At 38.0% G+C, this 17,813-nt stretch overlaps 1 protein-coding gene across 1 annotated transcript in view; it reads right to left on the reverse strand.

Moving 5' to 3' along the window:
- Positions 1–17,813, reverse strand: part of DNAH7 (dynein axonemal heavy chain 7) — a 221,069-nt gene that overhangs the window by 94,157 nt on the left and 109,099 nt on the right. Inside the window, exons 32-40 of the mRNA XM_053665233.1 lie at positions 15,795–15,977; positions 15,266–15,442; positions 12,687–12,818; positions 10,924–11,148; positions 6,367–6,564; positions 4,874–5,029; positions 4,074–4,242; positions 1,948–2,074; positions 548–767 (exon numbers count right to left, since the gene is read on the reverse strand). Coding sequence (XP_053521208.1) covers positions 548–767; positions 1,948–2,074; positions 4,074–4,242; positions 4,874–5,029; positions 6,367–6,564; positions 10,924–11,148; positions 12,687–12,818; positions 15,266–15,442; positions 15,795–15,977 — 1,587 coding nt within the window. The remainder of the gene's footprint in view (positions 1–547; positions 768–1,947; positions 2,075–4,073; positions 4,243–4,873; positions 5,030–6,366; positions 6,565–10,923; positions 11,149–12,686; positions 12,819–15,265; positions 15,443–15,794; positions 15,978–17,813) is intronic.

Here is a 17,813-nt window from a genome sequence, read left to right on the forward strand (position 1 = left end):
GAACTATTACTTTTCATGCATTATTTTTTGTATTCTCTCTTTCACCCTCCCTCCACATTTTTACAAGAAAATGTTCACCCACACGCCTCTTCCAAAAAACAACTTAAATATATTTCTGTGTAGTTTTTGTGCTCTCCAAACTGGTTTGCTTTACATTTATTTTGGAATCTAGTTAAAACTATAAGTAAATAATGTAAATAAATACATTCACTTCTTATAAAACAGCTCAAAAACTGTTCCAGCACAAAACTATTTGAAGTCATATGAACAAGGATTCAGTCACTTAACAGAGATTGGCCCCAAGTGATACCCACTTCCTAATATCCCAAAAAGCAACAGGAATTTGTAAGAATGACAGACCATGCATTTTAAATAGTATAATATATATGTGTTAAATTTTTAAAAATTATCTTATTAACCTCTATAATGCTAAATAGCTGAATGCATTTCAACAATGTAAATTGCTGAATATTCCTTCTTGCCCAGTTGTTGGCATGATAAAATCTTTCTTTCTTGCATAATCCTATTACAGTAACATGGACTTTACCTCATGAACCCAAAGACGTTTAACCACTTCTTTGGTTGGTGTTGTTTCTGGTCTTGACAAACAAACACCCTGAATGACACGGGAGAAATCACGGAGGTTGAACAAGTAGTGAGATTTAGCTGGAGTAGGCAACAGATTCTTCATTGCTTCTTTATACAAATCCATCGTACCATTTACAATTTGTGTGGTCAAATCTAGAAAATCATCTGGAAATTTGTAACTTAAAAAATGTTTAAATAAAAAGAAAGAAAAATGTTAGCAAGTATAAAATTATGATACATAAATACCTTGCAAGTCTAACAAAATATTTATTCTGATTACAGCAACTGATTTAGTTTATAGAGTTACTATTTTTTCTTATAATAATAATAAACTTTTTACTTCTTTTAAAGTTACTTCCCATTCATTGACTTATTTTATATCCAAAGGAACTCATGAGTAGCAGAACCAACTTAATCGGCTTTAAACTACTTAAATAAGTGAACAGAATAGCCCACAAAGGAACCCAGATTATGTAACTAAATCCAGGAGCCACTCAACAAATAAATCCTAACCGTTTTCACTCCCTGGCATTCTCAACTGCATATAGATAACTGGTCAAACAGGTGATTTCAGAGAAAGGGAAGGAAGAAAATAAAAATAGGGAAAAAAGTAAAAGAAAAGGAGAGTTACAAAGAAAGTTAAATAAATTATGAGCTGGGATTTAAAAAATGGGGGTGGGGTGGCAGAGAGCATGATTAGGGTAGAAAGAAAATGGGGAGAATATTTATTTGGAAAAACTGTCTGTTTTTAACCTCTGCTTTGACAAGGGGTCAGCCCTCCATCATCATGGCAGGGGGCAAGAAACAACTGTTTCCTGAGACTGATGTCAGGGAACAAGACTTGCACTGCTCAGGTCTGCTAGGCACCGCACATCTTAGGGGGAAGTTAGGGAGCAACGGTTTCCCAGGGCACAAGTTCCAAGGCTACCCTCCAACTTGGACATGGATACCCCTGGGAGACTCAAGAGTTCTCCTGGAGGCATCAAAGCCACAGGAGAAACCTGACATATTTTTTCATCATTACTTGCACTATGTGGTAAAAACTGAAAATACTGATAATTCCAACATGAACATATTATACAGCAGAATCCAAAATTTGTATGAACTTTTAGGCTAAAATCCAAGACTTTTCAGACAAAAACAAAGGGAAAAAAGGAGGCTATTCCCTTATGCTCCCTCATGATGTGCTCCCATACCCGGAGGTGGGCGCAGTGGATGGGAGCAATACTGCCTATTATCTTTCTCTCGTCTAGGGATGCTTTTGTGGAAAAGTTTAAGAAGCACTATTTATGTTAAGATGTTTTCAGAAGATTTTATTCCACCTTAATGAAAAATATATACACACTTTAAATTACTTACCAGGCTTTAAAATGCCAGGTTAAGATTTTAGAGAAGATTGCAAACATAGATTTATCACTAAACTCGTTGATTGTTATAAGATTGAAATGTCGCATGTATCGAGGAGTTATTGGATTTCGACCACCACCTATATATTAAAAAAGGATAACTGTTACCAATGTTGCTAATATATACCAGAGTATTTTCTCTAATATTTTAGAGAATAAAATAACTTGAAAGATGGGCAAATTTGTGGCCACCAAAAAGTCAAAAGGATAACACTGACATCAAAAAGTATCCCCTTCAAAAATTGAGCTTTTGTTTTCTAGTTGAATTATCTGAATGAGTTCAACTAATTAGACAAAATCTTGTGTCACAGCTATGTTACCAAAGAAAATACAACCAGAAGGAAAAAGTGACTGGCCACCTTCTCCAGGTGGAGAAGCCCAAAGCAGTAAATTGTGAACAGCCTCATTACAGTAAAATATTAAGATACAATATTATATGATTTAATATAAGGTTAATCTGAATTACTAAATGTACAGTCCTTCCCACATGTCTGAAATTCAGCACGTCTTTGGCATAGAGCCTAATTAATTCTTTCCCCACATCTTAGATGGATTTCCCTAAGGTTAGTCTATGTGGTTCATGTGGCTACTTGACTGGCAGCTCACATTTTTAAAAATTTGGGAATTATCTCACTTTCATGAAATAATGATTACCTTTTCAAACATGAGGCTTTACTAACTGACTTAGCTATAACACATTGATTTACAAACCTGATATTATCACCTTTAAATACACAGACACATTTGTACCTATTTAAAAAGATTCTATCATGAAATATTTGCTTTAAAAAAGTGATTTCAAAAATGTATATCTCTAACATATATTTGGCCTAAGAATATATTGGTTCATGTTTTATGTTAGTTTAAAATGGTATTTTGTTTTTAATCACTGAATCATACAGTGCTGTGGCTGAAAACACAAATAATGTATGACAGCATTTAACCAGCAGTCTGTGATGAAACCAGTTAAGTGTGGCTATGTATTAACAAGCTCATAATGAACACTGATTTACCTGGGCGAGTTTAAGAAGCTGATGAAAGGGTTGCAGAAGGAAAGGTGAGAGATCATATCTACTAGTTCTGTCTTCAACCCTTTCTCCCAGAGAACATTTAGAGGTTGTCTAAAAATGGTAGTATTTTTAGAAAATGGGGTCTAAGAGGAAAAGATACCTCATGGAATCAACCTGATTTTCCACCCAGTCCCTGAAGAGGCAGGAAAAAGTGGACATGTAGTACAAATGACTGGCCTGCAGGCTGGCAGAGAGGCAAAGGGGAACGGAAATCTGACACCCAGGAGCAACAGTCTTATTCATGAGAGACAGAATGGAGGGCAATTACTGACTCAGCAAAGCGTCTGCATTTCAGGTCAGTAAAGATCAGAGGTTCAGAGGCAAATACCAGAGAGATTTCCAGAAGAAATGGTACATTAAGAAAAAAAGTTTTTTTAAAAGATAGAATACTTGCTTGTTTTCAGGGAAAAAAAATTTAAAAAACCCCAACAATTAAAGATGTCCAGTTGGATGACTCAGGCAATTTTAGTTATTCCGACAAACAAAATTTCTTCTACAGAAAGATGCATCTGAATTTATAAATTTCTCTTAGAAAATGTAAGTGGTTTCTAGGAATTAATTCTTCTGACCATTTCCTACTTAAATTCTTCTCAATAGCCTGTCTAAACCCAGAAACTCACTGGAGTGGGACTCAACTGGGGCAGAGGATGACTGTCTCTGAAGCGAGAAGGTTTCATGCAGTTGAAACTTTAAGGAATGAAATGGAAATGAGCTGCTGGTGGGGATCTAGGACCTCAGAATATAGGGACATAGGAAGCAAAGTCCCATAAAGTGGGAGAAAAAGGATTTGGAAGAGTTGGTGCAAGAATGGCCGCAACCAAGGCCACCCACTTTGCAGTGCTGAGCATTGTGGTACACACACTTACGCCGCAATTTGTACACATAGAAAATACATAGGGAAAACACTATAACTGAAATCATCCAATTGGGTTTCTCTTTCTCCAGCTATCTCTTTAGATACAGCCAGAGTGATTTTCAATCTTAATAATCACAAACTTAGAAAATGTACCTGGAGGTCCCATAGCACATATGATTTGAACGTCCACTAGTTTAATCACTGAACAATCTTTTAGGTCATACCAATTCCAGTGATCTAACCACTGTCTCAGTAACTCGATGGGAGGTTGAGCCCCATATACCTCCCGAGCAGGCATATTGACATCATCTACAAAGACAACCTGAGAATGACAAGAGGTATTAGAAAATATTAACATCTTCATATAGTGCCCTATTGTGTAAACAGTGTTGAGGCAAAGAACTGGATCACCATCCTGTAGAGCACCTCTATGGGAAGTGATGGTTAAAAGTTCAAAACTTATTAATCTTCCCATACAATTTGTTTCTCAATATGCCTTCTCTTTCTTCCTTTTACAACTCCAATACATTAAAATAAATGAGATAGATATGATTTTAAAATGAGTACAACCTCTGGGTGACAATAGTGAAGTTGAGAAGGGTGTTCTCAGATAAGTCAACAGACAACTTGGGTATATTTACAGGTCTAGCAAAGCAAGCAGCAGACTCTGCTAAGTGAAAATGTTAATGAGAGAATTGGGAAGATAGATAATTTCCCCGATGAACATTCCACTCTTCATTTAAAGGGCAACTGCTTGTTTTTAATGTCAAGTTGTCTAATGCACATACAAATATGAACCCACTTTTAAGGAAACTTCTTTATCAAAATTTGTGATAAAAAAAATCTGTTCAAAAAGACATCAAGCCCAGTATAAATGGTTCCCTTGTTCTAGTGTAGCAGTGTGCATGAATAGGCCCCATGCCGTACCATACGTATAGAAACAGAATAATTACCATTCTCTTGCCCAAAGGAGGACCAAAAACTCCCTTTCGTCTCTTGTCCAATTTTGACATGATAATATTCTGAGTTTGAGCTGCTGTAGTTTGTGCTGAGAAGTTAATCAGCAGAGGCTTGTAGATTTCTTTATTGAGTTGATTTAAAAGGAAATTCTATATAATAGGAAATAATAAAATGAACCATAGCTGCATTTATATTTTCACACTTAAAAATAAATACCAAACATCATTGTTGACCAACAAATTTAACCTGGGAGTGTCTCAATCATGTAAAAGGAGCTGAATCAATAGAAATAACAGTTACCATGTCAATGGTTTGTCTCTCTTTGTCACTTCAATCCGTTGTGAAAAAGATTATTTAATAAAGTGATGCCAGGACAATTATTTAACTATCTACCCAAATGTATTGCAAAAGGATTAACTGATTAAATTGACATAAAGAATGAGAGCCAGAGACAGTCATAAATCGGGGGAATGTGAATTGACTGGGAACCTGCAAAGGGGAGTGACCACTCATGGCTCTGGCACTCGCCTTGCCCTGCTCCATCTTCTTCCTGTCCCTCGGTTGGGCAGAAGACAGGGCGAAGGTCCTACTTCAAAGGCTTCACTGGGGTTCTCTCTCGGCTAATGCTTTCTTGAACACTGTCATGGCAAACCTCCACATGCCCGCAGTCTGACAGGAGCAGACGTGCAGGTTCTTCAGACACTCCAAAGGGACACCCACACTGCACAGTTCTCTGACACAGGAAACAAATGGGGTTCCCTCACTGCTGTAGTCATTTAGAATTTAGTCCCAGGAAAACCCAAGTCCACTATCTTCCTTATTGTCCAATGGACCCTGGGGAAACTTATACTTATTTGCTATGCAACAGGCTGGGGGTGCTATTTACTGTTAATTCCAGCCAGCTTTCTGTTTTCAGAAACCCGAAACTAGAGATAAGAACTGGTCTTTGATCAATATGACCCCCTAAATTCAAGGGAACATAGGCTATGTAAAGTTATTAGGATTTGGGGTTTTATGTGTATGGCAGCTAGCATTTTCTTAACCAACATACAAGGGATATGATTCCAGAAATTTAAAAAATGACTATGTTAACACATTAATAAAAAATTACTAAAAACTTTATTGTAAAAATTACTAGATTATGTATTACTATATAGTAACCATTCAGATACTAAATAATTGAGAAAAATAAATATCAGGTGTAATTAACTAAAACATTTTTTCAAGGGATACGAAATTCTTCACCCTGGACAAGCTATTTTATTAAAATACCTAAAAAAGGCAGTAATTTTGTAATATAAAGTGGCATCATATCTTTAACAAATTTTCTAAAATAAGTAGGCAATTACATAAAAATTCTCTGTGGCTCCAACATCAAAATATTTGAATACTTAAAAACATTAAGTCTACTCTTTCAGGTGGTTTTAAAAATGACATTCTTAGGAATACTATGCACATTTTACTATGCTAATTTCACAACACTTACAATAATATAAACGCTCTTTCCAGTTCCTGTTGGTCCTACAAATATTGAAGGCTTTTGATGGGTGGTTAACAATTCCATTAATGTTGAATATCGAACTGTGTCCAGAGTTGGTACGATGATTTCATTAAACAGCATATCCTTAGGTATTGGAGGAGCATCTGCCAATTTTTTTAGCCATGGTTCCCATCTTCCTATGCCCTGTTTGTAATAAACAGCCAAGTATGGAATATTATGTTATGAAATAATTTTTAAATAAAATACTTTAAGACCTCTGTACTCCTGTTCCATTATAGAAAAGATGAAAGATCAACACCAAGAAACCCTACTATTTATAGACTGGTTTTTATTTTTAAAAAGTCTTCACCCTGATTTTTTCAGCCTAAATTTTATGTGAAAATAATAAAAAAAAACTAGGCTTTTACATGAATAAAAATAAAATTGCAATGCTGTGATATTTATGATGCCCTGAAACTACTGATTATGGCAACCCAAAGATCACTGAACAATTCAAAGATTGATTCAATGAAATGTTAAATTCTTTAATGGACTAATCAATGTATTAAAGAGCAAAAAATTTATTCAATAAATATTAACCAATATAAAAAATTTTGACCTAGAACATCAGTTCCATATTGCCTTTTTTCATTATAATGGTATTTATAATATTAGCTTATCATTTCAGACAAGATAATTAAAAAAAAATTGAGACTTCCAGTCAAGATGGCAGCATAAGTAGGTATACTTTGCCTCCTCATGTAACCACAGACAAAATTACAACTATACTTCAAAATAAATAACGAGAACTGTCAGAAAATAGAACTGCATGGAAGTCCAACAACCAAGGATTTAAAGAAGCCACATTCATCCAGATGGGTAAGAGGGGTGGAGTCATGGAGATGCACAGAGAGGCACAGAGACACGGTGTGGCATGGAGAAGTGGCATTGGTGGTGGCAGTGGAATGGGTGGTCCCCCACTCATATATAGTGGATAAAAATCAGGAGGGATTCCTTGGAAGCAAGTGGTCCCAGCCCCTGGCCAAGCTGTACAGCCCAGGTTTCTAGCCATAAAAAGACAGATCCCCATAATTTCTTACTGTGAAAACCAGTGGGGGTTGGAGCAGTATAAGAAACTGTCAGGTTTCAGGAGACTGCTTAAAAGCCCCACATGGACTTAGATTATATATAAGCCCACCCACTCTAGGATTCAGCACCAGGGCAATAGCTGGAAGGGCACCAGTCCCATACCAGAAGTGGGTGAAGTGACTGGAAACAGAGCCAGTGCCGGGCAAACCTCTGGAAGTCAGGCAGTGGCACTTTACCCTCTCTGATCCCTCCCCCCCCAACACAAAGCCACAAAGCAGTGAAGTGGGTTACACTGCCCTGGGGATTACCTAAGGCGTCATCCACACAATTTACAAATGCTTTTTCAAAAACAGGGAGTCAAAGCAGCTCTACCTAATGCACAGAAACAAACATAGGGAGGCCATCAAATTGAGGAGACAAAGAAATATGGCCCAAATGGAAAAACAGAACAAAACCCCAGAAAAATGAACAGGACAAGGATAACCAACCTATCAGATGCAGAGTTCAAAACATTGGTGATCATGATGCTCAAAGAAGTCACTGAGTAGGACAAAAATATAAGGGAAGAAATGAAGTTTACACTAAGTGAAATAAAAAATCTATAGGGAACCAACAGTGGAGAGGATGAAGCCAAGAATCAAATCAACAATCTGGAACACAAGGAAGGAAAAAGCATTCAATCAGAACAGCAGAGAGAAAAAATAATTAAAAAAAAAAAACAAGGATAGGCTTAGAAACTTCTGGGACAACTTTAAAAGTACCAACATCCAAATGATAGGGATGCCAGAAGGAGAAGAGGAAGAGCAAGACATTGAAAACTTATTTGAAAAAATAATGAAAGAGAACTTCCCTAAATAAGGAAACAGACATATAAGTTCAGGAAGCACAGAGAGTCCCACACAAGTTGGACCCAAAGAGGACCACACCAAGACAATCATAATTAAAATGAGAAAGCTTAAAGATAAAGAGAGAATCTTAAAAGCAGCAAGAGAAAAGCAGAGTTACCTACAAAGGAATGCCCATAAGACTGTCAGCTGATTTCTCAAAAGAAACTCTGCAGGTAAGAAGGGGCTGGCAAGAAGTATTCAAAGTGATGAAAAGCAAGGACCTACAACCTACATTACTCTATCCAGTAAAGCTATCATTTAGAATGGAAGGGCAAAGTACTTCCCTGACAAGGTAAAACTAAAGGAGTTCGTCATCATCAAGCCATTATTACATGAAATGTTAAAGGAACTTGTTTAAGAGGAAGAATATCAAAACTATGAACATTAAAAGGGCAAAAAAGTCACAACTACCAACAACTGATCTAAAAAAAGCAAACCACCAAAACAGGAACAGAATCATAAGTATGGAGATCACTTGGAGGGTTATCAACTGGGAGGGGAAAGGGGGAAAATGCAGAAAAAGGTGCAGGGATTAAGAAGCATAATTAGTAGGTACAAAATAGACAGGGGGATATCAAGAATAGTATAGGAAATGGAAAAGCCAAAGACTTTAAATGCAGGATCCAGGGACATGAACTGAGGTGGGAGGATTCCTGGAGGGAAGGGGAGTACCAGGTGGATGGGTGCGAATGGGGAAAACTTGGAGCAACTGTAATAGCATAATCAATAAAATATATTTTTTAAAAATGAAGTGACACTGGTTAACAAAATTATATGGATTTCAAGTGGACAACGAGGTTTTTAAAAGATGGTGGTTAAAAAAACTAAAATTAACTTTCAACCACTTTAAATGTATACTGCAGTGGTGTTAATTATATTCACATTGTTGTGCAACAGGTATCTAGAACATATAAGATTTCTTGATATTATTATGAATCAACATTATACTGTATCTTTTGCATCCAATTAGCTTGTGAACTAATTTTTTTCTTTTTTTCTATTGTTGTTCAAATACAGTTGTCTCCATTTTCCCACCACCACTTCCTCCCTCCCTACCCACACCCACCTCCCACCCTCAATCCTACCCCCCTCCTTGGCTCCATCCATGTTGTGAACTAAATTATAATTTGCTACAACAGTGTTTATAACAAAAGTTTGAAAAATATGTTAATTCTCTCCTTTGAAAAACAGCACATCCCTCTCCCTTCTTACAGAGTCAAACCCAAGCTTCTTGTCAATCAGAACACAGCAGCACTCAGGCCCATCCATTCTCCACATCTTCACGCGTCCCACAACCCAGCCTCAGTGATGGGTCCCCAGGCCTGGACACACAGCCTTCTTTTGGCGTAGAGTATAACGTGACACTCTTCTGTAGAGGTCAGGAACTCACTGAGGGCAGCACTGCGGTGCTTTATTCACTTTTGTGTCCCTTGGCCTGGTGCCCTGCATATAGTAGAGATCTGTTTGAGGAGACTGAATTCACATCAGTCTGAAAACTGTATTGCAAAGAAATTTCTAGAACTTTCTAGAGCTGATGAGTAAATAATTTCTTTTCCATATTTTGAAATGCAGGATATTATTAGTAATTTGAAATAAAGATAAAGAAATAATATCTTTTGGCTGGCAGGATGAAGAATCTCTTCTGAGGTGAGCTTGGCAATATATTCCGAGTTACAAAGATTTACAAATTAATACAGTAATTCTTTCCCTAGGAACTTTCCCTACAGTAATTCTTTCTTTAAGGTAACTTAAAGAAATAATCAGATATGGATACAATGACATGTACAATATTCAACAAAGCAGAAAAACTAAAAATCAATAAAAACAGTTCGAAGTCCAAGAGTACAAAACTGTTTGAATAGATCATGGTCCATCCAAGTGATAGACAGAGGGAGGCTTTATAGAAATAAATTCAGGAAACTTTAGTGAGAGAAAAAGTTGTTCTCTTTATTAAGGGAAAAATAAGGATATAAAACTATCCATTGGGGATATAGCATGTTACCAATTTCACTTAGATCTGTATATACTTAAATAATACACATTTCTAAATTTGTCTGCGATACAGTATTTATGGGAGCAGTTTCACAAAAACAAGTAAACAAACACCCCCCCAGGATTTATTGTCCAATCCGTCTGGAAAGTGCTGAATGAGAACTACCACGCCACCTGCATTTGTTCCTGCAGAACTTCTCAGCACCTATGATATGCTAACATACACCAACAACTGCCGAGAAGTGTCCTTGACCAGTATGCACTTCGTGCTGGAGCAGACATCATAATATGTAGTTTTATTTGTGGAGTATAATCAGTCTATGAGGTATTATAATTGATTTCATTTTATCAATGAGAAAAACAAGGTACCGGGAGATTAAACAACTAGTCCAAAGCTATACAGAAAGAAAGTGGTTTTACTGGAACTCAAACCCAGGTAGGTCTGACTTCAAAAGCCAGGACACCTTCCTTAATCTATGCTGTCTCTTAAGGTAAACAGGGGAGGCAAAGTGACCACAGAGCCACTATGTGTCGTGTGTCTTGGAGGGGCACTCTGCCAGGTCGGTAGTTGCAAATCTTGTTTCAGAACTCTTACCTCAGTGACAAATTGATAATCATAAATTGTTCCTTTTTCAGGAAATGGGACAGTTAGTGCTTTTGAAGATGTTGGCTCAGTACTACTCAGTAATTTAAACTTATTTTGAGTTACTTCTGAAATTGAACCTCCCATTAGTTCTCGAAGAATATTATTAAATTTCAACCGATCTTCATCTTTACAAGTAGCACCGACAGACCATATCAATGAAAAGAGAAAAATGCCCTGTAATGGAGAAATGAAAAGATAGAGTGCATTAAAGAATAACTTTAATCTATTCTTGAAGCTTATATCAGATTAGCTAGATTAATATTTGTGAAAGGAAATTAATAAACTGATAGGTAATAGTAGGTTATCTCAAGATTTTATAATTAGTTTTTAAATCAAATTGCATGTTTTATAAAAATCTTACTATCAGAGAAGATAAATACAATGCAAAATATAATTTCAAGCCAGAGTGAAAGGGAATGATTAGTCTGAAAAATCACATGATATTTTAAGCACATGGTAGGACCTTGATATTAAAAAGAACATTGAGATAATGTTTTATAAGTACAATAGACTATTTTAATAACAATAATCCACCCACAACATACATGTCTTTTAAATTTACATTTTGATATAGTGTTCTTTAAAAGTAGAGCAAACTCGTGTCTTTCATTTGCCGGGGGCAGTGACAGGCAGAACATGGGCTAGGAAATCAGAACTACAGCAGCGCAAGCTCTCTCCTCACCTGGCAGCGGGGTGGGTGATGAGACCAGCCGCCTGTTTGCTTGTTTTATTTTATTTTTTTTAAGTGGAAAATTTTTTATGTTTATTTTCTTATTTAATTACTGTTCAAGTACAGTTTTCTGCCTTTTACTCCCATCCCAGCCCACCCCCCCCAGGACTCCCCACCTCCCTCCCATGCCCCTCCGCCTTAGTTTTTGTTCATGTGTCCTTTATACTTGTTCCTGTGAATCCTTCCCCCTTTCCCCTGAAATTCTCTCCTCTCTCCCCTCTGGTCCCTGTTTGCTTGTTTTAAAAACCAGATCCCCCTTTTAGTGCCAATGCTAACTCAGTCTTAACTGTGCTCACACAGGTTGTGGACTCTGACACTGTTCTCCTCCTCCTAGGTTACTCCCAGACTGTTTCTGGAAACTACATGAAACTAAATTGAAATTAATTTATTACATAAAGTATAAGCAATAAGATTAACACACTGACTACATTAGAAGCGTTCTAATAGCGATATATAATTTTATTAAATAATCATTTCTGTTTTACAAATATGTGTATAGATTATATATTTTCTTGGTTTCCTAATATATATGTATACGCACAATCCAAATATATATGTATATGCACATATGAACATACATACATTTTAAATATTTGCATCACATGAAAAGAGAAGAAAATCAAGGAAGAAAACAATGCATTGTTACATTTTGCAGCTGACAGAAAGGTCAACCCCACTGTCAAATGGTGATTGACATTTTGAAAATTGATCATTTCTGAGGCTGATCAAATGACCCAAGATTCCAGCAGCAGATTCAAGGTCACTGGGCTTCACCCAAACCTCATGATGCGACAGACTGCCAATCTAGGCTTTTCCCTGTCAGCACCTGGTACTTTGGGCCTGCTTTTTTCCTCACTGTTCAGCCACTACCCATTGTCCAGCCCCTGACTCCAGGGAGAAAGTGAGTTTCATTACTTAGGAAGCATTGGGGAAAGTAACAGATGTTTTTTCTATTGCATAATTCACAGACAACAAACCTTACCTCAAGCAAAGAATACGTTTCTCGATCATTTCTCTCTCTTACTTTGACTTCATCAGCAAACTCATCCATAAAACAGTCTATTAGATTCATTAAGGATCGGACTAAACTTGTATCTGAAGTAGGAGATAATTCCTAAAAAATCAGTGGAAAAGTCTATAAAACAAATTAATTTAAACTGGGCACTAATTAAAATAGCCTCAACTACTATTTATTGGTCTCATTTCATTCTGACAGCTATGGTATCTATGAAAAGGTACCATCATTACAATTCTAATTTATAGGAGGGGAAACTGAGGCACAGTTTTGTCCCCTAGTGCGAGGTGTGGCAGCTGTGGAAGTCGCACCAGGCACTGTCTGTTCTTCACTCTTGCACTGAATCTCCAATTTAGAAACTGACTTTTATGTGCTCGGTTAATTAAAGAGAGAGAGAGTCCAATTTTAAACATAAAACACTAAAGTTCTTTTAAATAAAGCACTTAATTTGTGTATCTAAAATGCTTCATAAATAAAACCCATTTTAAAACATCTTTATAACCTGCAGCAATACTCATAGTAAATTCATCCCTGTGGAACATATTTTCAAGTCTTTAAGAGCACAAAATATTGCTGAGGTGCTGTAAGTGTTGCTCACTTTACTTCTTTAGGCCTCACTGTGAAAACTTATATAATAAAGGAAACATGTCCAGCTCTTAGAACCACGCAGTGTACAGCAAGTTCTAAACTAACATCTGTCTCCTGCCCTCCGTGCTCTCCTCCAGCCTCTGGAGTCATATTGCTTCATGGTCACAGGTAAGAATGAACTCTCTCTGAAGTGGACTTCATATTCAGCCACAGGCTCAGTAGGAGGAGGCAGAAATGACAATTGAGTTGCAGACCAGGGTGGGACTAAGTGTTACTGACGCCAGTATGCAATACACAGATCACATATAATAGAAATGTACACTTGAAACCTATATGAGCCGATTAACCCATGTCGCCCCGATAAGCTTAACAAAAAATACAAATAGTTACATGTTCCCAAAAGAAGACAGATACTTATAACTCAGTAGTTAATAACAGACATTCCTAATTTCTTCGAGAGAGGACAAAAATGCATAGTGTATTGTAGAAAGTTTGCATCAAAAGTGGGTCTTTTTCTGTTTTGCTATTAAAAGGATAAGTTTCAGTTGTATGGAAATTTATTTAGTTGGAATATCTACATCCTCTGAAAATGTCAGAAGAAAAATCCTGTAGCTTATTTTATTATGACCTCAGTAAATAAATGTTTAATTGTTTTGAAGTGTGATGACTTCAAATACACAGCATATTTTGGTTTATTTTTTATAGCCAAGCTTCTCGAAAGAGCAGCCTGCACTTGCTGTGGTGCCCGCCGCCCTGAAGTGCCCTGGCCTCTCCCTGACAGTGCGCAGCCAGCATTCTTCTTCCATGTTCTCAGTTGCCGAGTCCAAGGGACCTGTGCCACTCTCCGGCTGCCTCGACCTGTTAGGAGTTTCTCATAACACTGACTACTTGCTTCTTACAATGCTACCGGCTCCTGCCTCTTTCCTCCTGAGTTTGCTGGTGCACTCGGGATTCTATCCTTCGCTCTCTTCTCCTTTTTCCTCTGGATTTTCCTTTCAGGTAACCACCAGTAACGGATCTGGTTTAAACCCCAGATCTGTAGAGTTAAACTCCTACTTCAAACTTTTCTGTTATACTTCAAACAGCAGGACAAATACCAGCCCTGTGTTCCTATATTTGTTCCAGAGCTAAAGTCTTCCTAAAGGGCATTTGGTCTACAGCTCCCAAAAAAGAGATTAAGTGTACGTTCCATACACTTTCCAGCTGGGGAGGGCTTAAGAAACTCCCCGGCATTCCATTAACTCTGTGAGGGAGATTCCCACTCACACTGCCATTGTTCTACGTTTTCTCTCCCCCCTACCCTAACCCCCCCGAAGTATTCAAAGGAAGGAAAATGGATTTGCCACGTTAGGACCTCTTTCAATCCTTCCGCCAGGGACTGCTTCCCTCCCAGAATCCGGTTTCTGGCTGTTGACCGTGCTCTCTAACCCGCTGGATGCAGTCACCCCGAGTGAGGGCAGTGGGGCCCTCGCTAAGCACGTCCAGGCAGCAGTGTGTGTTCCTCTCTTATTTCCCACCATCCAGTCTTACAGGTGGCCCTTTTCCCCGGTTACAAAAATAATATATATCCATTCTAGGAACTTTGGAAAATGAAGAAAATTATACATATAGAAACTGTTTAAGATATAAATAGTCCATTAGAAATGAGAGAAAACATTTTAGAGTATTTGCATCCAGATGTGGTTAGGTGGGCCTTTGAGATTTTTGTAAGAGAAAAAAGATTAGCACCATACATTTTCTCAAACCCTCAGGTGCTTCACTTAAAATATTTTTGATGGGATAAGTATGTAAATAAGAATCTTTTTACTTTAATTAGAAAAAAGTTTTAGTCAAGTCAGTTAAGAAATCATTTTACTATCTAGTAGTTAACAATAAAACCAGACATTAACATTGATACATTTAGATAATTTGGATTTTCCATTTATTTTTTAAAATCTTAAAATTCCCATTCCTCTTACCTTTGTGTGCTTTCTAATGAATTCGACAGAAACGGGGACCATTCTTTCAAATAAGTTTATTATAAATTCCTTCTGGGTGATATTGAGGGCGGCCGGCAGGAGGTTTAACCAAGACATCATCAGCGGTCTCCAGCCTAACATGTGAGGCTCCATGTAAATCATGCCGCACCTGGACACCTGGAACAACAACGGCCGTTCACCACCCAGGCACGGCCTAGAAAGGCAGTAAGACTGCGTACATCTCTTTCTCATGAGCTCTTGGAAAAAAATGCTTCAACTTACATAATTTCATGATCTAATGTTCTTATGTCTGACTTTACCAAACGGCCACAGATAAAGAGGAAAGAAAACCTGACTCGAATTTGTCACGGCATGTCAACAGATGTGTCTGCGCCCGGAGAATCGGAGATCGCTGCCAGGGCGGGCTCTACTCACACTTTTCATTTTACTACCAAGTCGAACTTACTTGGCAATAAAAGCATTTATAACATTCCAGATTTATAACCAGGTGTCAAAACTGAGAACTTACAGTGGCAGGAGAAGCAACTTCCAAATCCATTGGTTCGAAAATGAGATTCATTTGCGGTGACATTTGAATAATCTCCCCGCTCATGAGACACAGCTTTTTGTTGTCATCCAGTACAGTATTCATATTCTCAATCCACACTGCGTCCACTGGTCCGTCAAACACTAACCACTTCCTGTCTGGTGTCTGGTTCATGCATATGGTGGATACAGGGCAAACGTGGAATAATGAATGATAACATAAGGAAACAGTTCAATAATAGCTCAAAATTTAAAATGTAACTCTCAAAATTAATTTGACTGTGAAAATGCATAGGCACCTTTTGAATAAAGTATATACGTGAATAAAATATATATGTAATAGAAACATACACAATATATGTAGAATAAATATATAGCAGGCGTGGGGGGGAAGAGGAATGATAGAGTCACCAAGTAAGCCTATACAGCGTGGGGCAAAAGTAGGCTTTCATTTGTTTGTATGGAAAATGATACAACTGATAAATAACAACAGAAGGATAAACTGGGTTTTACGTACGCACAACTGGAAATCTGCTTTTCCCTCACCCTGCACATGTCATGGACAAAACACGATGTAGCACTTTTCTTAAGATTCTATCTTTTCCAGTGTTTCTGAATTCATACATAACATGTTTCAGAACATATTATAAGTCAAAAACATATTTTCCAGGGAGAACAGGATTTTCATTTGGATTTCCTGACTCAATGCCTTGGTTCAACTTTAGCAAATGTAAATTTGAGTTGAAGTTTTGAACAATTTGAATCCACCTTAACACATTCTCTGACCCTGTGGCTGCCTGCATTAATCTCGATACGGTGGGCCTGCCATGGCCTCTGGCCACCACACACATTCACACTCAGAGGTCAGCTCTGACCGAGTTCAGGGAGCAAGGAAGGGCCCATACCTCAGAGACTAACTCCCTCATACCGCTGGCTTCCCATAACTGCTAATATTCACTGTCGGGAAAAAAACTCCCTTGTAATGGCGAGATATTGGGCTTTGCAATCTGAAAGGCCTCGCTTTGATTTGGCCGTACTGCTCATCAGCTTTCTGACTCTGGGTCAGCTACTTACCCCCTGAGACTCAGCAGTCATGCAGCATAGCTTCCTGGAAAGTGTAATGTCAGCTATGTAAATGAGTATAAAGTGGACGAGCTCTCAGCATTATTTTTGTATAAATAATATAAGTGCATACATTATTTAGAGACTTTATATGTTAATCGGGGCCAGAGTTCATCTGCTATAGTGAGAGGATCTGAGACATTACATCAATAGTCCCAGATCTCTGCCTGCCCTGCCTCTGCCTCAGGATCACTTTTACCCTTGAATGACTAGTGAACCCTGATACTGGACAAGATCTCTGCTCCACTGGAGTCTGTCCTCGTGTTACTCATTGCCCCCGGCCCTGCAGCCCACTGGAGCAGAGCTGAGATGTGATGTTTTTCTATTATTACACTGACTCATGAGTCAGGATCAGGTGGTGTTCAAGTGAAAAAAGAACACCAAATTTAGTATGCATGTAATCAGAACAAAGGAAACATTCAATATATTAATTTTTTAAAATAAATGTCTCTAGCTTTGGCCCCCTTTCCTTTAAGACTAGCCTCAGCAAGCTATCTCCCATATGATCATGTTCTGTGCACAGGTGGCAAAGAAGAGAACCAAGGGCCGAATCCGGCCCTCCACCTTGTTTTATCTGGCCCGGCACCTTGTTCTTACCCGGAGGCAGCACCAAGCTCCTTGCCCCTAGTTAAGGAGTAGTTACATGTATACAGTCCTAAAATCACATTTGACCTTTGAAGGCAACGGAAAGGCTGACGTGGCCCCCCAGTGAAAATGAATTTGACACCCCTAGTCTATGGAGAGCTTGAAAGCATATGGCAACCAAATAACCAAAATGGTCTGTGAACTCTTTTTGTAAGAGTGGGCAACAGCCACTCATCAGAATAAGCAGAATAAGCCAGGAGTGGGTGAGTACCACTCCCATTCACGGCAGATAGCA

This window comes from Artibeus jamaicensis, unplaced genomic scaffold (genome assembly GCF_021234435.1).
Source record: "Artibeus jamaicensis isolate MK-2021 breed Jamaican fruit bat unplaced genomic scaffold, CSHL_Jam_final contig_391, whole genome shotgun sequence".
Taxonomy (NCBI): Eukaryota; Metazoa; Chordata; class Mammalia; order Chiroptera; family Phyllostomidae; genus Artibeus; species Artibeus jamaicensis.